This window comes from Aulonocara stuartgranti (genome assembly GCF_965226115.1).
Source record: "Aulonocara stuartgranti genome assembly, chromosome: 14".
Classification (NCBI taxonomy): Eukaryota; Metazoa; Chordata; class Actinopteri; order Cichliformes; family Cichlidae; genus Aulonocara; species Aulonocara stuartgranti.
In genome coordinates, this window is record NC_138950.1 from 36,896,121 (window position 1) to 36,917,907 (window position 21,787).

At 42.6% G+C, this 21,787-nt stretch overlaps 1 protein-coding gene across 8 annotated transcripts in view; it reads left to right on the plus strand.

Moving 5' to 3' along the window:
* The first annotated feature begins 9,892 nt into the window (after window positions 1-9,892).
* myo18ab (myosin XVIIIA b) overlaps window positions 9,893-21,787 on the plus strand; it is a 127,945-nt gene continuing 116,050 nt past the window's right edge. For 6 of the 8 annotated variants that reach the window (XM_082502109.1, XM_082502113.1, XM_082502111.1 and 3 more), the window contains exons 1-2: window positions 9,896-10,002; window positions 12,596-13,670. In XM_082502109.1, the coding sequence (XP_082358235.1) occupies window positions 12,681-13,670 (990 nt within the window). In that variant the 5' untranslated portion in view covers window positions 9,896-10,002; window positions 12,596-12,680. Of the gene's footprint in view, window positions 10,003-12,595; window positions 13,671-21,787 lie in introns of all 8 variants that reach the window. The other 2 variants (XM_082502105.1, XM_082502110.1) reach the window with 2 other exon arrangements.

The window sequence follows — 21,787 nt, forward strand, 5'->3', positions numbered from 1 at the left end:
TGCAGCAAGAGTCCTGACAGGGACTAGAAAGAGAGAGCATATTTCTCCTGTTTTGGCTTCCCTTCATTGGCTTCCTGTTAAATCCAGAATTGAATTCAAAATCCTGCTCCTCACATACAAGGTCTTAAATAATCAGGCCCCATCTTATCTTAATGACCTTGTAGTACCATATCACCCTATTAGAGCGCTCCGCTCTCGCTCTGCAGGCCTACCTGTTGTTCCTAGAGTATTTAAAAGTAGAATGGGAGGGAGAGCCTTCAGTTTTCAGGCCCCTCTTCTGTGGAACCAGCTTCCAGTTTGGATTCGGGAGACAGACACTATCTCTACTTTTAAGATTAGGCTTAAAACTTTCCTTTTTTCTAAAGCATATAGTTAGGGCTGGACCAGGTGACCCTGAATCCTCCCTTTGTTATGCTGCAATAGATGTAGGCTGCCGGGGGATTCCCATGATGCATTGAGTTTTTCCTTTCCAGTCACCTTTCTCACTCACTATGTATTAATAGACCTCTCTGCATTGAATCATATCTGTTATTAACCTCTGTCTCTCTTCCACAGCATGTCTTTATCCTGTCTTCCTTCTCTCACCCCAACCGGTCGCAGCAGATGGCCGCCCCTCCCTGAGCCTGGTTCTGCCGGAGGTTTCTTCCTGTTAAAAGGGAGTTTTTCCTTCCCACTGTCGCCAAAGTGCTTGCTCATAGGGGGTCATATGATTGTTGGGTTTTTCTCTGTATCTATGAAGCACCTTGAGGCGACTTTTGTTGTGATTTGGCGCTATATAAATAAAATTGAATTGAATTGAATTGAATGGAACATGGCGTAATTTGGATTAATAGTAATACTGTGTTTTTTGCATATTATTGCTGTACATGCTTTATATATTTTAAGGGACGCTGATCTACAGTGTTACATTATAATTTATAAGGATATTATGTGTTTGTATCATCTCTACCCTGTTCCTTCCTGTTTGTTTCTAGAGGTTGTGGGCAGATTGGGAATTTTACACATATTCCATTGAATTGTCTTCAGTTAATTTATTTCTGGAGATATGTTGAAAAAGAGATTAAACAAATGTTGGGAATTGATACTATGTTAAATGTGTTACTGGATGTATGTAGCATACACCCGGGTAATATAACCAATGAGAAATTGATATATGTATTAAGAATGATTGCACCTCTGTTTTACCCCTTTGATTTGTTTTCTGAGTTGAAGCACTTATGGCATGGCATGATTTTCTCACTCAAAGGAATATTTAATATACTACTACTCTACTTCATTTTATTAGAAACATACAATTTATCACAGTTTGTTAATTTACAGCACTGCTTCACTTGCTTCAAGTAAGCTTGAAGGAAAATGAAGTGGTGCTGTAAGGAAGAGGACTCCCTTACTAGGATTGTTTATATTATAAGGTGTATAGCACCATTGCACTTTATTAAAAGCACCTTATCTAGCACTTTATTCAGCATTGCACCTTGACTATAGATATGCACATGAAGAACATTTGCACAGATGTTTAATTATTTATTGAATATTTATTGTGTATTTTAAAATCAGTAAGTAGCCTTTTGGTTCCAGGTCCTGCACAGCTGCTCCTCATTAAGAAATGTGGTGGTTGTCTGTGAAAAGGAAAGGTTGTTACTGAGAGCAAATAAGGTTAACCACTGAAGAGAGCTGTGGCAAATGTGTCTGGAAAACATAGAAATAAAGGTGGTGCAAAGACTATGTGATGTGATTACCACCTTTCTTTCTTGTGTCCTCTCCAGGCTGTTTGGGCAAACGCTTCCCCAGGGATCCAGACACCAGTTAAAGGTTCCGGGAGAGGCCGTGGGTTAAGGGAGTGTGGGGAATCTTTGTGCTTTGAGTTTTTGGTGTTTTTTTGTTGTTTTTTGTGTCCCGTTTGGATCTTTACCATCAGAATTGTTGTCTTAAGGCCAAGAAAGAAGCCAAGCGGATTTATTTTACCAAGTGGATCATCATGGTCTTGCCATATTGGTCCATTTGATTGACCTTTATTATAATTATGAATTTATTTTATTTTCAGTTGCTACAAACGGGACAGACATGACTGGGGGATAGGACAGGGAGAAAGAATGAAAGAAAGAGAGGGAGAGAAAGAAAACCAAAGGGGAGAAGAGACGGTGAGAAGGGGGAAGAAAGAAAAATCAAAACAAAAAAGAAACACCTGGGTCACCTGTATGGAGAAAAAAAACAGAAGAGAAAGCAAACAACAAAGAGCAACATAATAAAAAAACAGCACCATCACAATAAACTAGCTAGCAGTAGATATCAGTAGATACTAAATAATAAACGATATTGTGCAGCACGCAGGATAGACAGCGCACAATGTGCTTTGAGGCAGCAGCCAAGAAAGCTGTAGTCTGCGTCTGTGAATACCCGTGTGTACACCTGTGTGCATACCTGTGTGGATCAGCATGCTTGTATTCCAAAGGTTTCTCCATGTAACGATCTGCTAGGGAGTGTGGGGAGCCATAGCCCCGTCCTCCAGGGCATGAAGCAGGTATGGAGGAGATCAAAACTCCAGACATCCAGAGGCCCCCAGAACACAAGAGACCAAGGAAGACCAACAGAGGGGCAGCCGCGCCACTGTCCCAGTAAGAGCTGAGGAGAGTCCCAGATGAGGGCTCACTCAGCAGCAGAAGCCAGGGGGAGTTGCAGTGACACGCCCGTGAGCTCCGCCAGCAGCCAGCTGTGCCTGAGTGACCAAGCCCCAGGCCGAGAGGCCACTTCGGAGGCACCCCACCTCCGAAGTGGCCCGAGCGAGCCCCAGGCTCCAGGCCCCGATAAGTGGCCGCCAAGGAGTGAGCCGGTGTGTACCCGGACGCCCATCCCCAGACACAAAGAACCACCAACGCACTGACACCTGAGGGAGTCCGCCACTGGCAGGGGAAGTGGTGGTGGGTGGAGATAGGCCTCCAAACCTTGGAGGGCCTGAGATGTCCCCAGAGAGGTGGCGCCTGATACCCAACCTGACATATAGACACAGACATACAGGCACACACAGACACAAACATCCATTCCCACCCTCATGCTCTCATATGCACTTACTCCACACTCAACCAACGTGGAGACAGACATAAAGAGACGCTGTACACACGATCACACTCCCCAAGCGTACTCTACGAACCGGGTCTAGGTACCCTTGCCCCTGGAGGAGGGGAACTGCACCCAGACCCAGGTGGTGTTACCTTTTTCCCTGCGGTGGGGAGAGGCAGACCGCCCGACTCCGCAGCAGCAGGAAGGCCCCACACTCCAGACCGCAGTCGGACGGCCAACTCCTCCTCCTAGCCCCCCCGCTCCAGCAGGCCGCAGAGAACGGGGGTGAGAGAAGACTCCAAACCTCCCTCCACCCGCTCATTGTAGTGTTGATGCATGTGTGTTCTAAGGTGCATTTAAAACCCAGGAGGGCATGGAGCTACCTGCCAGAGAGCAGCAGGTAAGCGCATAGTCCCTCCTGCTAGCCCTCAATGTCTACGTGTATTTAAAATTGAGAGGTGGGCAACGACGCCAGGGGTGAGGTGTACACCCTGATGGTAATTTGGACTCCGTGTAGCGTGCCCACCCCCAAGATCCTATATGTATGTGTAATGAGAGTGTGAGTAATGTGAATGTCTAAGTTGTGGGATAAAATTGAGGCAGAGGCAGCCAGAAGGGGACAGGGGGGGGGGGGGGGGGGGTAGCCTCCTCTGCACCCTGGTGACATACCCCTACTCCAAGGCCCTGCATGTGTGGGTGGTTGTGGTGGAGCGGGAAGAGGGAGGCAGCTGGAGATGGGGAGGGAAGGAAGGGAGGGGCAGGTGACCCCTCCCTGGGGCCAGCTCCCCCGCTGACCCCAGTAGGCACTCCCATACTCCGCGACCCGCCAGGGAAAGGGGGCCCAGGCCCATCCAGACCGGGGCCCAGTGCAGCAGCGCCCCCCGGCCCCACAGAGCCCGGGACAGTCCACCCAACCCCACCACAGAGAAAACTGCACCCACCCCACCATCCACTCATCTTCCAGACTACATAAGACAATAGACGCCCAGGCTGAGATCTTCCTCCACCTCTCCTGTATCTCCCCCTCCTGCAGAGAGTTCCTGAGGAGAGGAAAGCTCCTGCAAGGTGTGACAATCTCCCCCACCAGTTGAAGAGCCCCCCAGGTGGCTCGACGCACCGGCAGCACCCTGCGCCTGGGATGGGCCCCCATGCACCCACCCGCCCACAACCCCGGCAACACACCAAGTTGACTAGTTTTTGGTGTTTTTATAATAATGGTACTGTGTACGGATAAAGTGTGAAATATTTCAAAAATATTAAAATGTTAAAATGTATGTATATATTTATGTAATAAAAATGCTATACTACTTGTGGGGATAGGTTAATTGGATAATCCAAATTGCCACTAGGTGTGAATGTGCGAGTGAATGTGAGTGCGAATGGTTGTCTGTCCCTGTGTGTTAGCCCTGCAACAGACTGGCGACCTGTCCAGGGTGTACCCTGCCTCTCGCCCTATGACAGCTGGGATAGGCTCCAGCGCCCCCCGCGACCCTGAAAAGGATAAGCGGAAGCGAATGGATGGATGGATGAAATGCTATACTATAGAATATGGTGGAAGGTTAGGATTTGAATTCTTTATTCTTTATTGTCCCACAAGGGGAAATTAGTTTAGCAGCAGGATAAAAATAAACAGAACAATAATATAAAATAATAATGACAATTAATAGTGATAGAAAGTCCAAGGACAGTTATTGCCATGTAGGAGACAAGATGGAGTAAGGATAAAAGAAACCTGGAGTGTTTTAGTCTTCGTCGGAAGGCAGCAACTCAAACTCACTGTGAAGTGGATGGTTCAAACAGTTAATAATAGAATGAGCCTTTCTAAGCACATTTTTATTGTAGATGGACAAAAGTCCATCTTGCCAGCGCCCTGAAATTTTGCTAGCAGTTTTTACTATAAGTCCCAACCGATTCTTATTCTTACTGTCAGGTTACCAAACCAGGCAGCGATACAAAAGGACATCACAGATGGTGTATTATTATTATTATTATTATTATTATTATTATTATTATTATTATTATTATTTGTGGACTCATGTTCTAGTTTTGGGATTTTCTGGTTCTGGGGTTCTGGGTTGCTGCTCTCTCTGTTGGTCCCTGGTGTTAGTGTTTCCTCTGTCTCGTCAGGTCCAGCTGTGTCTCCCACCTGTGTGTGATTCCCCAGTGTCCCTCTGTGTGTATTTATGTTGTGTGAATTGGTGTGCTCGTTACTGGTCCGTCTGTGTTCGTCTCCTGAAGACTGTTTGTGAACCTCTCTGTGAATCCACTGTGTGCTCTCCCTGCTGTCCTCCCTTAGTGTTCAGGCCGTTCTATAGTTGAGTTTTTCCCAGAGATTAGATTAGATTATCCTTAGCTCTGTTTTTGCCATCCCTACTTTGTGTTCTGTCATTTATAATAAATCTCCCTCGCATCTCAGTAAATGCCTGCATTCGAGTCCTTTATCCCACACACCACAAGACTGCTGCCCCAGCCGTGACAGGTTTAGCCCCTAACAGCAGAAAGTATTTAAGGCTGCCAGTTGTCATTAGACAGAGTGATTGTTGTGCTGTGAGGAAGCTTGTTGTGCGAGTCATTGTCACAGCTGTAGAGCTATATGGGCAAATAAATGCCAGTTGTTTCCACCATCTTGTGTCTTGGTCTTCCTCATTGTAAATCCAGTTGCAAAAAGCCGCTCTGTCACAGGTGTCAATAAACTCAAGCGTCTCGAAGTGCTGGTCCTGTGCAGGAATGGTTCTGTCTGGGGGGGGGAATACCAACGGCTGTGAAGCCGAATAGGGTAACCAGGGTACCACCAGCCACCTCAGTTTATACACCATGTAACATTATCAGGCTGTTGTCTCCTCCCAGGCTCATTTTGGAAACTTTCCTATGGGTCGTATTTGAGGGCAGTTGGCATATTCTAGGTAGCTGGAGAAAAGCCAGATAAAATACAGCAATAAACTGGTGTTGAAGGGTCTTTTAGCATGACTGGAATTTTACTTTAACAGGCCAAAAATTGACAGGCATCCTGCTGAATTATATGTTACTCTCACATTTTAGAGACCAACCAGCTTTGTTACTTTTAAGCTTCTGTTTAGACACAGAAGAGTTCACAAAAGCCATAAGCTAGAATCTTTAACAAGCCCATGTAAATGGGTTATATGCTGAAGACATGTTTTTCTATCACCAAGTCTCTGTTTGTGAAACAGGCTGCAAAAACACTAATGTTAAAAGGTCATTTGAAAGTCCATAAAATCCAGCATTATTGACAACCACTGATAGTCAGCTTTTGTTTTGAAGAACTTTTATTTTGAAAGTTTTCACACTTCTTGTAATGCTGTCAGTCATCAAAACATTCAATGTAGTACTGGTTGTAAGGCTGTGACAGTGATATTAATAAGATTAACAACAGCCGTGCTAAACTGGTTTAAAGCTGTTCCTTTAATGGTCCTGTTAAACAGGACACACTGACCCCCATATACCTCCACAGGATCAGCCATGATGAGTTTAAGACTTTGAAAGAGAAAGGATGATGTGACCATGTGGGTTGGATGGCTTGCTGTGGTGACTAGAAGTACGATAAGGATATGAGATGTTTAAAAAACCCCAAACATCATCAGGGAGGAACACAGAGAAAAAGGAGGGTGTAGGTAATATAGAGATAAGGATTTCACTCTTTACCAAAAGCTTACCAAGAGAAAACTATCTCACACTGAAAAACTTCTTTCACCATGAGGGACAAAAACTTTTCATGTACAAAATGCTAAAGTATCACATTTAAATTGTGTATTATATGGGTGTTGTCACAGTGTTAAGACAGCTTGTGGTTCTGATATTCAGCTGTAATGATATCAATGCTTATGTTTTATACCGATTCTTTAGGCTGTGCTTTTCTGGCATTCATGACAGAACTGTAAATCCTATTACATCTAACACTAGATGAAAGAGGTTTGTTTTGATGTATTTATTATGCATGTAGATGAAAAGGTTTTGTCATAGAGATTGAACGGACTCTGAGAGTTGAATACAGCTCACAAAAGTTTATTTACAAAGACCGGGTGATATATACAATGTGAGGGGCTAAGGCTTCCAGGGATCCACGGGGAGGAAGGAAGGCCACACCAGACTCAAACGCTGCAAACATGCTAGGGTCCTTTTCAGTCACTCCACACCACACAGGTCCAAGGAATCTATGTGCAGGAAACAGACAATTAGTACAACGCTAGGAAATCACATGAAACGCAAGAGCTGGATAAGCCAGTTACACTAACACAGGTTGCACAATGATTCAGTAGCAAGAAGCACCAAGCCACCGCCTTAAGTAGTGGCCCAGAGAGACAGGCTAATGAGCAGCAGGTGAGTCATTGATTGCAGGTGCGTGGGCCCAAGGCAGGAACCCATAACAAATTCTCCCCAGGCAGAAAAGAGGCAGGAAAGAAAGAGCGAGAGAGACAAAACAATAACAAAACATGTGGCTCCTGTGTGAACCAGCCAGGGAGACCCAGGGACCATGACAGGTTTGGGTATTAAACACATTGAAACAATTTTTTTCTGATTATTTTCCAGGTACAAAATTTACAGTGGGTGATGTCAGTACATTATGGATGCAAAATTCCACTGAAAAAATATAATTCTTCATAAAACTAAAGCTAATCTTGTGAAAAAAAACATAAAAGATACCAAAACACAGATTAAGTCAATAAAAATCCAAAGCCTTGTGCTCCATAAAAACTTTAAATTATGTTTCTACAATAAAATAAGCACTGTGTTTCCTTTGTTCTCTGTCGCGTCGTTAATGTCTACTCGCCCTCAGTCTACGCTCTGTGTTTCGGTCCCTGTTTATCTGCCTGTCAGTTTATATTTTCCCAGTATAGTTAGTCCTCTGTTCAATCTGCAACCTGCAAATAAAGCTGTTTACTTTGAGTTCAACTTTGCCTCACCGAATCCCGCATTTTGGGTCCTTCCTCCCTGCCTGCCTGCACACAGCCATGACAGCCCATAAAAATTATGAACAGAATCGGTGACAAAGGGCAGTCCCCCTTCTGAAAGATAGAAACCACCACCCCGGTCTGCCAATCCAGAGGTACGGCCCCTGATCTCCATGCAACATTGTAGAGGTGTGTCAACCAAGACAGCCCTACAACATCCAAAACCTTCAGGAACTCAAACGTCATCCACCCCAGGGGCCCTGCCACCAAGGAGTTGTTTAACAGCCTCAGTGGTGACCTCACAACCAGAGATAGAATAGTCGTCCCACTTGTCCCCAGAGGTGGCCTCCGCTCTTGGCTGAAAATGACTCCAATATTCATCAGTTTTACCAAGGCCAAGAGAATTACCAAATTTCCCCTTGTGTTACCAAATTTTTCCTTGTGGGACAATTAAAGGTTTATTCTATTCTATGCCATCCAGAGTAAGGTAGATACCATATTTCTAAGATTTTTAGGGTCAAATACAATAAAGTTTTATCTGAATTTAGAAGCAGAAAATTAGAGGTCACCCAGGTCTTTATGTCTTTAAGACATTCCTACAGTTTAACTAATTGGTGTGTGTTATCTGGCTTCATGGATAGATGGGTGGTGGGTGTCATCTGCATGTATGCTATGGCTTCTAATGATACTCCCTAAAGGAAGCATATATAACGTAAACACAGTTGATCCCATAGCACTGAACCCTGTGGAAGTCCATAATTAACCTTACTGTGTGAAGAGCACTCTTCTTTTACATGAACAAATTGGAGTGTATTAGTTAGATATAATTCAAATCACTGCACTGTAGCATCTTTCATACCTACAAGCATGCTCTAATGATTGTAATAAAATATTATGGTCAGCAGTATCGAACGCTGCACTAAGGTCTAGCAGGATAAGCACAGAGATAAGTCCACTGTCAGAGGCTGAAAGAGGATCATTTGTAACTTTCACTAAAGCTGTTTCTGTGCTGTGATGCTGTGGTGGGCTCTGAAATCTGACTGGAACTCTTCAAATAAGCCATTCCTCTGCAAATGATTAGTCGGCTTTTTTTTTTTTTTTACACAATTATTCTTTCAAGAATTTTTGAGATAAAAGGAAGGTTGGAGATCGGCCTATAATTAGCTAAGACCGGTGGGTCTAGGGATGGGTTTTTAAGTATTGGTTTAATTAATGGTTTCATTTAATTACAGCTTAAAGACCTGTGCTACATAGCTAATTATTAGAGATAGGTCGATCATATTTAAGATAGAAACATTACATAACACAAATGTTGATGGTTTGGAGGATGTAATTACTGAAGTGAACTCAGTAATTAAACAATAGTAATACCATTGTTATAGTAAAGTAAATAACAATGGTATTGAAAGTAGCCGTACATAATGTTATATCTGTGAAATGATTCCAAGTATTTTTTTCACTAATGGTTAAAATTTTATTTGTTAAGAAATTCATGAAGTCATTACTAGTTAATGTTAAAGGGATGGTTGGCTCAACAGAGCTCTGACTTTTTGTCAGCCTGGCTACAGTGCTGAAGAGAAACCTGGGGTTGTTCTTATTTTCTTCCATCAGTGATGAATAGTAAGATGTTCTGGCTTTATGGAGGGCTTTTTTTTTTATTTTTATAAAGCAGCAAACTATTCTCCCAGGCTTTCTTTTTAACTGGAGTTACATTATCCAGAGTCGTACATAGTGAACAAGTAGAATTATTAACAAGATAATCGACTGCTGTGCACAAATACTGTGGTACAGTGGTACAGTTTAAATACACAACTCACAATTAAAAACCGTCTTTCCAGTAGTGTACCTGGTTACACTGTATGAACAGAAGGGGGAGTAGGTTGACCGCGTTTTAGATACAGTATTGACGCTTCAGAGCTGGACTGGGAGCAGCCTGCTATCACAACCAGAGCCTGAAAGCTTGTTTCTGTTCCCTACAAGCCGAGCTACACCCATTAACAAGGGACTAGCGAGGCTTCGTTTGAAGTATTGGAAAGCTGTGAGTATCTGTTCCTATAATAAGATGTGCTTCTACTGAGAAGGCACATTTAGTGTTAAGGCAGCTGTGCTGAGACGGACAGGCAGTCAGTGGGGCTGACTGAATGATTTTCATAGGATCCCAGAGTGTTCCAGGATTTGCTTTACCAAAATGAGGGCAAAGAACTGAGGCTGTGACCTGAGCCAATTAGGCTAGTTAGCTAGCTAGACGCTAAATGAAAAGTGAAAAAAAAATACATAAAATATGTAACCTTGTGTTTTTGGCGCGTTCTCATTTGGAATAGCATAAAACAAGAGATTTTGATTATTAGGTAACATTACCTTCATTTACAAAGCAGTAGCTCGGCTAGCTAATGTAGCTGAGAAGCTATACTTATTTTAGCTCTGTCATGCTTTTGTCCCCGACTTCACGCTTAATGAGAAGTGCGGCTGACAAATACGCTTTGTTTACGTTAGTGGTTAAGTATTAGTGTCGATTTAACCGCAGAAGCCAAGTAGATAAAAGGGAGGCAACTTAAAACTCTTAAGCCATTTAGCGTTTTAGCATTCCTTAACCAGTGCATATAGGACCTAACGCTACTCTTAGTGCAGACGCTCTTCGTTTATTTTGGCTACAGATGACAGAAGGTAATAATCTGAGCGGACTGTTAAGGAAACCTTTACTGTTCTGGCAAATTGGTTATTTGATACTGTGTTGCTAAACACTATATGTAAATCTGTACAACACGTTACCACGGTAGTTTTGCTGTATAGATATAAATAGCTGTGATGTTTTCAGTGCTATTCTGTTACACCTTTGAGCATATGACTACTTCATAACTGACAGTTTAGGCTCTTGCCTGATTAGGTTTTTATAACAGCTGAATGACCTTTTTTGCTGGAAATCCGGACTTATCTTAGCAGGAGAAATCATTGACATAATTCACCTATTCCACAGTTAAAATAGTAGGAGGTTTTTTTATTTTTTGTAAATAAGAATCTCTGTGTATTACCCAGCAGTTTATAAGAACCAGGCTGAACCATGTGGATGTGCCTGCCTGGACTTTTCAGTTTGTGGCAGGACTTTACCTTATTTGTGAGGCTTACAAAAATGGTCTTGTCAAGCTTCTCCAGTGGGCTTCTTTAATGTAAGAATACTAGAAGTGTTCAGGGATGTAGGTCTGTTTTTTTTTGCAAGGTTGTCTACACATATGCTCTATGCAAACAATCAGGTTTGCTTAGACGTTTGATGCCAGCTTAAAAAAATGTTTTAGATCTGGTCTGTGCATTTTAATAGTTGTAAAATTATGTGTGTAATTACGGACATTTTTAACTATATGCAACAATACAGTGGTAAAAAATCCATTAAATAAGCAGGCAGAATCATGAAACAAAGCAGACAAAACATGTGGGACTACAAAACATATTCCAATACAGAAAGTGCTGCTAAACTGTTGAGGCTGAGAAGTGATATAAAAATGTAACTATGAGACAGTATAAATGTCTGTTGTCAGATTATGCCACCACTAGCAATAATAATAATAATACATCCATCCATTCTGTTCCGTTTATCCTTGTCAGGGTCACGGGGGAGCTGGAGCCTATCCCAGTGTACACCCTGGACAGGTCACCAGTCCATTACAGGGCTAACACATAGAGGCACACAACCATTTGCACCTATGGGCAATTTAGATTTACCAGTTGACCTAACCCCTCTAACTGCACGTTGGTAACCACAGAAGGTCCTGGCTTCAATTCCACCAACAGGCCAGAGTCTTTCTGTGTGGAGTTTGCATGTTCTCCCACAGTCCGAAGACTTCAATAATACTGATAATAATTATTGTTTATATTATTTAATTGTGACATTAATGAGAAAAGGCAATTTTCTTAGCCTGTCTGACTGTTCTAGGTGTGTGAAAACATTAGGGAATCATTATTCTTTCATTATCGCTGTTACAGCCGCACACTGTCCTGCTTACCTTAATTTTTTATTCAGTTACAACCTTTTGGTCTGTGTGACCTTCGTCAGGTACAAAGAAACAGTGTTCATACACGTTTGCGCATATATACACATTGAGTAAGATTCAGCCAATTAGGGATTTCTGGCTATTAGGTAAATGGTAAAATGGTAAATGGACTGGTTCTTATATAGCGCTTTTCTACTCTTCTGAGCACTCAAAGCGCTTTACACAACTTGTGCATTCACCCATTCACACCCATTCGCACAAGCACATTTTTCTAGGTGCTAGGCATGTCACACCTGCATAACAGTCCACTCAGAATGTCAGTGCAGTCATCAACAAGCCAAATAACGTTTAACATCGCCATCTGATCCGATAACCGGACAATTCATGTCTCTTATATATTCAGAAATTATCACTTAAATTCATAAATTGCCACAATTACAGAACTAGTTTACAACAAATATTCCTACTTTATGCACAAACCAGTGATGTATAATATTTTAAAATACCAACATCGCAATATATAACAGTCACATATACCACTAAATACACTCATGGACACGCACTGGTGTGCATGGAGAGCAGTTACTGTAATATTTAGCAGTTTAACAGAAATTGTTCTCTCTGTCTCTCTCTTTTTTTAATTCTTAGCCTTTCCTCGCTGGATCATAGCAAACACACCTGACCTGAAGTCAGTTCAGCCGAAAAGGGAACACTAAGTTAATTTAGTGCCACAATGTTTAATCTAAAGAAAAAGGAGAAGGAGAAGAAGGAGAAAAAGGAGAGGATGTCTGCAGCAGAGCTGCGCAGTCTGGAGGAGATGAGCATGCGCCGTGGTTTCTTCAACCTGAAGAGGGAGTCGAAGCGGGAATCTAGGAACAAGCTTGAGATTTCCAACCCCATTCCCATCAAAGTGGCCAGCACCAGTGATCTCCCCCTCACTGACATTGAATTAGATGGCTTGAGTAACCGAAGCAGCATGATCCTGGATGACCAACTAAGCATTGCCAGCTCCAATGATGATCTGAAGGGTGAGGGTGGAGGAGGACAGGATGGACAACGCAGCTCAGTGCGAGATCGAGTTGCTCACTTTGGTTCACTTGCCAAGCAGAACTCTACACAGATGATGAAACGCTTCTCCTTTTCCCAGAGAAGCAAAGAGGAGAGCCCTTCAGAGGGCTCCACCCCTTCAGGCCAGAATTCTGCTGCCCCATCCCCACAGGTGGAGAGTAAAGTTTTCAGCATGCTCCGCAAGCACAGCCTCAAGCAGCAGCCTGGAGCAGAAGCCCCCAAAAGAATCTGCATTCCCGAAGTGGTCGATAAAACCTTCCCTGCACAACTCCAGCTGCCAGCTGTGGTTGCTCCAAGTCCACCTGAAACCCGTGAACTGGAACTCCAGCGCCGTAACACTGGTGACTTTGGATTTTCTTTGCGTCGCACTACAATGCTGGACCGCAGCCCTGATGGAGGGGTGTACAGACGTGTGGTTCACTTTGCAGAGCCTGGTGCAGGCACTAAGGACCTGGCACTGGGCCTGGTGCCAGGCGATAGGCTGGTGGAGATAAACGGACGAAATGTGGAGAATAAGAGTCGAGACGAGATAGTGGAGATGATCCGTCAGTCAGGAGACACGGTGAGGCTGAAGGTGCAGCCAATACTGGAGTTAAGTGAGCTGAGTCGCTTCTGGCTGAGGAACACCGAGGGGCTGCGCAGGGAGGCCAGACTGGTAAGGACCTCTTCCACTTATATATTGCTTTGTTGGTGATCAGCAGTGGCATACAACCTTTTTGTCAGTTCTGCATATTTTGATTTTGAAAAGCCATGCACCTTTCAAACATGTAAAAAGTACAGAGTAATTGTCTCTATTGCCGAGATGTACAATTTGGGTGTTCCTGTGCTTATATTATTCTTTATCAATTGCTCATTGTTTTCTAGTTTATAAGTTAATTGTTAGTAGAAGCCTGGAGATTAAAACTTTCTTTAAAACATACGTTTTGTGCTGCTGATTGAACATAGCAAAGATGACTTTTATTTTCCCTTTCATGGTTTGAAATTATATTTTTGTCCACTCATTTCAAACTCACTGAAAAGGCTCTAAACAGAATTTTCTTACTCTGCCTCTTTTTCTTGACTAAACCCTTTTTGATTTTATTATAATTACCTAACCCTTACCACACCCAAGTTAATAATATATATTTTTTTACAACAAGAATGTTCTGGACCTTTTTGTTTAGTTTGTTCTTCCTGCTTCTGTGTGAGGTTTCTTCTGCAGCCTCTAAACCCTTCTGATGACCTTCTGATCTTACATTTTCAGTCATTTTTGACTGCTGTCATCTGGCAAAGGCAGGTGAAAATGCTGACCTTAGTGGTGAGGGTGTAGCTAGATGATTGATGTATTTTTAGGTTTTAGCCTTTACAGAGCCCTTCCTCAGCAGCAGCTTGGCACAGACTTCCATTTCTGCAAAGTCAGCTTTTCCTTCATTTTTACCTGAAGTGCTGATACACTCAGCATAATGTGTGTTTACACAGCACTGAGTTCATCAGTACAACCACTGACTCGATATCGTACGGCTCAATAGCTTTTCGTTGACAGAATTACTGTTTTCATTTACTAATTCTTTCCTGTCACATTTACCAATTTAAACTACTGTCAACACTTCACAGATGTTTAACAGTATGTAGGTTGTAACGGTGATTCACTGGGCATAATTGTGTATTTTCTGTTAAGCTTTTAATTTGAAAATCCACCTCGTATGCTAATGGAAACTGAACGCAGTGTTAATGAAACTTGTATTGATGATTGCATGTTTAGCTGTCATAATGTACAAAACAACATTTTCAATAACCCGCTGAGTAGAATTGCAATGATTAGACAAGTAAAGATGGTAATATTTTGCTGATCCCCCCCTTTGTTTGATTCTGCTTTATATTTGGATCCTTGAACAGTTGTAATACTTTGTAGCTGAAAATCTTACATTCAGTTTGCGCTAATTGTATAGATACCTGGCTTTAACAGCATCTGAGTTTACTCCAGCGGGCTCAGTGTCCCGATCAGGGCATAGTTGGCAGTATCAGAGGACTTTGTTTGGCTTTGGATCAAGAGTCCTTGTGACACAGTCAGGCTGAAAGAGACTCTGATCCCCTACTCCCACAATGGAATTCATCTCCTCTGGGATGCAGGGAGTGACTGTGCAGCCCATGCTGCCTTTTTCTAAACAGGAGACAGAGGCAGTGGCTAACTGAGGAGGTCTTTCTCTACAGTGGCTGTTTGTTAGGAAAATGCTGCTCTGAGTACTGGATAAGGACTTACTTGTGTCATGTGGGGAACTTCTAAAGTTTTCATGAAGCAAACAGGAAGTGTACACCGGAGGGAACTTTGTTTTAAGTGTATAGACAATCTTTGGTCAAGTACGCAAACATTCTGCACAACACAGAATGATCCGTTTTGTTGATTTTTTTTTATGTATGTTAAACAGCAGGCCTCTCTGTGTCTCTTTGTTCACTTTAATTGATATCACCAACTTGGGTTAAACAAAGGCAAGCTGACAAAGGGCCCATCATTCAATCTTGATAAAGTGTTGCCAAGTCACACTCCCAATTCCAACAGCAGCTGCTGGCTTTTCTGCATATTTTAAACATATTTTTAAAGCTAAGGTGTGTTGGTGCAATGAGTCTTCAACACAAGTATGAACACATTAAGACTTGATCAGGACTTGGAAGCAGGCAGACAGGATGCACTATTGTTTTAGCTGTGACCAGCATAGACAGGATATTCTTAAAAAAGCACGGGGATATCTTCGGAAACGAAACAACACATAGTACAATCATAGCCATATGTTTAAACTAAGGCCAGACACAGTAGCTGGGTCAGCTGATGTCAAAGCTTCTGTCAGTTGTTTTTTCGAAATGAACTTTTCTGCTGGTCATTTTGAGCATTTACTGATATTACTAAAAAACCATCAAAGAAACATTAGTGGTGTCTTCGCTCTTATGTATTTACATTGCACTGGGAACACCAGTCCACAGAGAGAAACACTGACCAGCCTGGCTGACCCTTTGAAGGGCTGCTCTAATGGTTTCCAGTTGCTGCCATAATGGAAAGCCCCTAACATGACACAAAGTAAGCCTCTTATCCAATTATACTCTGAGCAGCATTTTCCTGCTCAGAAGCCAGAGCTTCTGTCTCTTACCATGTTGTGTCCTGATGACTCTATTACACACACAAGCATACAAAGCATGAAAACAGTGGCAGCCATGCCGCCACAGCTGGTAACAGCTAAGAAGTTTGGCACACTCATAGTGTCTTGACCTGCCAGTCGCCTGGTCAAGGATATCCTGCCTTATCATCCTTTTCGATCTAAAAGGGACTATCAAATTGTTATATTGATTGATTGTCAATTGTTATTGTCATGTTATATTCAGTAAGACTTGAAACAAGTGACTGAGTTAGTTCCCGTTCTACTAAACAAGGGGATGTCCTTTTAGTCTGTTTACTTCCCGCTGTTTTTCTCCCTATCTTTTTGAATTTTGTCTTTGATTGGATCTGGCTTTCAAATGTCTTTACTGGCTGTCTCTGTATTAGGGTTTCCTACTTTACTGATGGCTTTCTTTCTATGTTAAGGCTCATTAGGCGCTAAGATAGTGATGTTTTAATTGTATAGAGGGCGAAATAATTAATTGGTCTCTTGCTGAATTTGTAAGTTTGCCTTCTTTGAGAGTCAAAGTCAAAGTCAAAGTCAGCTTTATTGTCAATTCTGCCACATGTACAGGACATACAGAGAATAGAAACTACGTTACTCTCAATCCCTAGATAAAATAGCAAATGAACATTTAAATATAAGAGTGATTAAAAATGCAAGTAAAATAATTAAAAAGTAAAATTTAAATAAATAAATACAATACAATTTTTACATATAACAAGAAAGCTATACAATATACAATATAATGAGTAAATGACATTGAGTGCAAACCAGGCAGAGTAGTGCAAATGGGCAAATAGTGCAAATGGAGATTTGGTAATGTACGGTAAGAGATAGTGTAACAACAAAGTCTTATGAGGTAGTGGCAGTCCAATGCTCCACAAAGTGACTGGTAACTGGTGCAGGCCAGTGAGTGAGTTAGAGAGTGTGTGTGTGACAGAGTTCAGTAGGACCGTGGAGGAGAGAGGGGAGAGGGGGCAGAATCGGGAGGGAGTTAAGCTTCCTGACAGCCTGATGGATGGAGCTGTCCTTCAGTCTGCTGGTCCTGGCCCGGAGACTCCGCAGTCTCCTCCCCGATGGCAGCAGCTTGAAGAAGCTTTGCATTGGGTGCGTGGGATCAGCCGCTATGCAAAGGGATTTTTTAGTGAGACGGGTGCTGTAAATGTCCTGGAGGGAGGGGAGAGTGACACCAATGATCCTCTCTGCAGCTCTCACTATGCGTTGGAGGGTTCTATGACAGGACGCATTGCAGGCTCCAAACCACACAGTGATGCAGCTCGACAGGATGCTCTCGATGGTGCCTCTGTAGAAAGTGTACATGATGGGGGCTGGTGCTCCTGCTCTTCTTAGTTTGCGGAGAAAGGAGAGACGCTGCTGTAATTTCTTGGCCAGTGCTGTGGTGTTGTACGTCCAGGAGAGATCCTCTGTGATGTGCACACCCAAGAACTTGGTGCTGCTCACTCTCTCCACAGACGCTCCGTCAATGGTCAGAGGAGCATGTTGGGTGTGCATTCTCCTGAAGTCCACAACAATCTCCTTCGTCTTCTCCACATTCAGAGAGAGATTGTTGTCAGCACACCACGTGGCCAGGCGTCTCACCTCACTTCTGTAGTCGGTCTCATCCCTGTTGCTAATGAGACCCACCACCGTTGTGTCGTCCGCAAACTTGATGAAGAGGTTGGAGCTGTATGATGGAGTGCAGTCATGGGTCAGCAGAGTGAAGAGGAGGGGGCTCAGCACACATCCCTGCGGGGCCCCCGTGTTTAAAATGATGGTGCTGGATGTATTACTGCCGACCCGTACTGCTTGAGGTCTTCCGGTGAGGAAATCCAACAGCCAGTTGCACAGTGAGGTGTTGAGCCCCAGCTGGACCAGTTTTTGAGTGAGCTGTTGGGGGATTATAGTGTTGAATGCTGAACTGAAATCTATGAACAGCATTCGAACATATGAGTCATTTTTGTCCAGGTGTGTGAGTGCCGAGTGGAGTGCAGTGGAGATGGCATCATCGGTTGAGCGGTTGGGCCGATACGCAAACTGGAAGGGATCCAGGGAGGGGGGCAGGACAGTCTTGATGTGTTGCATGACTAGTCATTCGAAGCACTTCATCAGGATGGGAGTAAGTGCAACAGGACGGTAGTCATTAAAGCAGGAGGGAGATGACTTTTTTGGAACCGGAATGATTGCGGTGGCTTTAAAACATGTGGGGACGACAGCCTGGATGAGTGATATGTTGAAGATGTCTGTGAAGACATCAGTGAGTTCCACTGCACAGTCTCTCAGTACACGACCAGGAATGTTGTCAGGACCCGGAGCTTTACGTGCATTGATCCTGCTGAGGGATCTCCTCACGCTGTCCGGGGACAGAGTCATCACCTGGTCACCAGGAGGGGGTGGGGTCTTCTGTGTGAGAACTGAACAGTGTCTCTCCACCTAGTCACATTTTGCTTGTGCATCAAATACAATGCAAAGCGTTAAGGTAATTTATTTATTTTATGATTATTTTATAATGTGTGTGGTCATCGCTATAGCAATGTGGCTGAGCATCTTGTGACCTGATTAGCGTTAGATACGAACGCTACAACAAAGGTGGACGTCGGGGTGTGGATATATCTGCTGCTTGGTCTGTGGCTTTTCGTCAGAGTCACGGGCCACTGTGTTGGGTTTTTTTTTTTTTTTTGAAGCTTTTCTATCGTTGCTGGGTTTCAAAAATGGTGGTTTTAATTTTTTCACTTTGGAACCATGGCCGAGCAAGTAGTATTTCAGTACCAGGTACTATGCCTAATGGAAAACCTTTAAAACCATTGCAAGTCGATCTGAGTAGGTACTAGTGGAAAAGGGACTTATCTGTCACTCCTAAGGCATACCTGACCATTGTCTCGATGTCCACATACATGTCCTGCACCACCCTCACATACTTCTGTACCACATCTAGTTTCCTGATACAGTACCAAAGTTCTTCTCTTGGCTTACTCGGTCACCCTGACCTGCTGCCCATCAAGCTAAAAAGCATCCTTTCTTCTTTGTCAGTGTCCAGCCTCTCATACAACTCAGTAGAGCAGGGCGATATGACCAAAAATGTCTATCACGATATACATTTGAAAATCTGCGATAACGACACAACTGACGATATAATTGACACTAGACAAAATACTTTACAACTCTACAACTTTATTAGTGCAAAAAACAACAACAACCCATCAATGTATTTTGCACTTACACAAGCAGCTTTTTAAGTGCATTAAAGTTATATAAAAATTTGCAGTGCAAATGCAAATCCTTGCTGACAGTTTAACCAAAAGGCATTTCCAGTGGAAATTGGCCGACATATCCTCAGCATAACCATGTATAATATCCACAAAACTTAAAAAGAGGTTATACAAACACTTATGTTGAAGCACAGTACGTATCACTCCGAGGCTCCTGCCTACGATAGCCGTAACGCTCCGACAGTCCATCAAGCGGTGCGGCTTCGTAGCTTAGCAAAGTCGTACTGAAACATTTGACAGATTTTCGAGCGCCGTGTACATAAAATCGTTTCGAGGTCAGTAAACACAACCAGAGTTCATACATAAGGCACACGGGATTATAAGGGGCACTGTCGATTTTCTGAAAAATCAAAGGATTGATTTTAAGTGTGCCGTATTTTCCAAACAACACGGTAATAATGACGGCCCGCTAGCATGCTCTACCAAAAATAGTGCTTTGTTGTATATCTGACGGACGAAAGCCAAACCAGTTCCACACCACTGAAGTTGCAGCATTTTTACAAACCAGTTCTGGTTCATCTGTTTCATTCAACGATCCACTTTCGCTCTTCTCATTCTGCGTCGCAGCCATGTGCGTATGTAAACAAAGGCACTGGCGCATGTGCGTTTTACCCATATTCTATCGCGATATGTCATTTTCCTATCGTTGCCCAACATTACACCGGTATTACCGTAAACGGTATGATATAGCCCAGCCCTACAACTCAGTATAAGCCTTTTCTTTTCCCTTGTTCGCCTTTTTTCAAACAACTTGCCTCATTCATAATGCATGACACAAAGCCCCACATTTTTAAGTCGCAATTTAATATATTTTTTTTAGATGTTATTATTTGATATCTTAATAATATGCAAACATCTTTTACATTAACATGTCTTCATATCATATTTAACAGAGGTCCCGCACATTAAAGCGGGATGATTCGTTATGGAATAATGTGCTTAAGGCATTATTATATTACATTAGTTTGCAATGAAATGTAACTGAACTACAGAGAGACACTTGATAAAATTAGCACATCCTCTCAGTCAGCTGAAGAAAAGTGAATGTTGGCCTATGACACTGTTAAGACACAATGACGTCTGTGGTGTTCTATTATAAACACGTATGAAAACAGTGATATGTCAAGTTTTTGTCTTGGATGAGTTCCTTAGTTCCATGTTGCGCTCCTCATTTTTCCATCTCAAATCCATATTCCCCCTAAAAAGTGTTCAAGTAGTGTTATTATTGATGTAAGCATATATTAAGTAGAAAGAATGCCTTAACTTGTCATGTAATTGCCATTGCCAAGAAGCTTACATCTTTAGTATTTGGCACACTTTTGCATAATTATCTCAGCTATTTACAGCCACACCCTGTTAAGTAGGATAACATGCAGCATGGAAATGTTTAAGTAAACCTGCTAACTAGTAAATATTATTCACATAAGATTTTAACAGCAGGAATAAAAACTGAAAAGGTCTGAAATAAGAGGGCTGGGTGGAGCGTGAGAGAGACTGGAGGCTAAAGTAGTAAGAAGCCGTCTTTTCTTGTCTTAACAGGCTGCCTAAAAGCAACGGAAAGCACGTCTTCCCTTTAGGTCTCACTTTGGTATTTGTGGAATCTGTTTTCGAACAAATAGGCCACTTCCTGACCCTATCCTCCCGAGAATCTCTTGTGGAGGAAGAGGAATGAGTTTTTGAGGATCAGGGTTGATGGAGGAGGGAAGGAACTTGATGGGTTCATATGGCTTAGAAAACATCTTGGAAAACAGTTTGCTGTATGGTTTTCTGTATGGTAAACTGTTTTCTATGATGGTTTTACACGCTGTATTTAAAAAAACTTTTTTCGCACGTTGTTATTCAGCATGATCTAAACATCTGGAATCCAGAATAATGGACTCGGGATCATTGACTAAGACTGTGTTAAAGCTGACAGTAGTTCTGTACAAACACAGTGTCCTAATTAATGCTTTCATAAATGGAAGTGTTAATCATTTGTTTTCATCAATAAACAAAATGCAGTGACTGAACAAAAGAGAAATCTAAATCAAATCAATATTTGGTGTGACCACCTTTGCCTTCAAAACAGCATCAGTTCTTCTAGGTACACTTGTACACAGTTTTTGAAGGAACTTGGCTGGTAGGTTGTTAACAGCTTGGAGAACTAAGCATAGATCCTCTGTGTATGCTGGCTTCCTCACATCCTTCTGTCTCTTCATGCAGACAGTCTTGATTATGTTGAGATCAGGGCTCTGTGGGGGCCATGCCATCACTTACAGTACTTCTTGTTGTTCTTTTCGCTGAAGATAGTTCTTAATGACTTTGGCTGTGTGTTTGGGGTTGTTGTCCTGCTGCAGAATACACTTGGGGGCAATAAATAATCATTTATATTTCTGAAA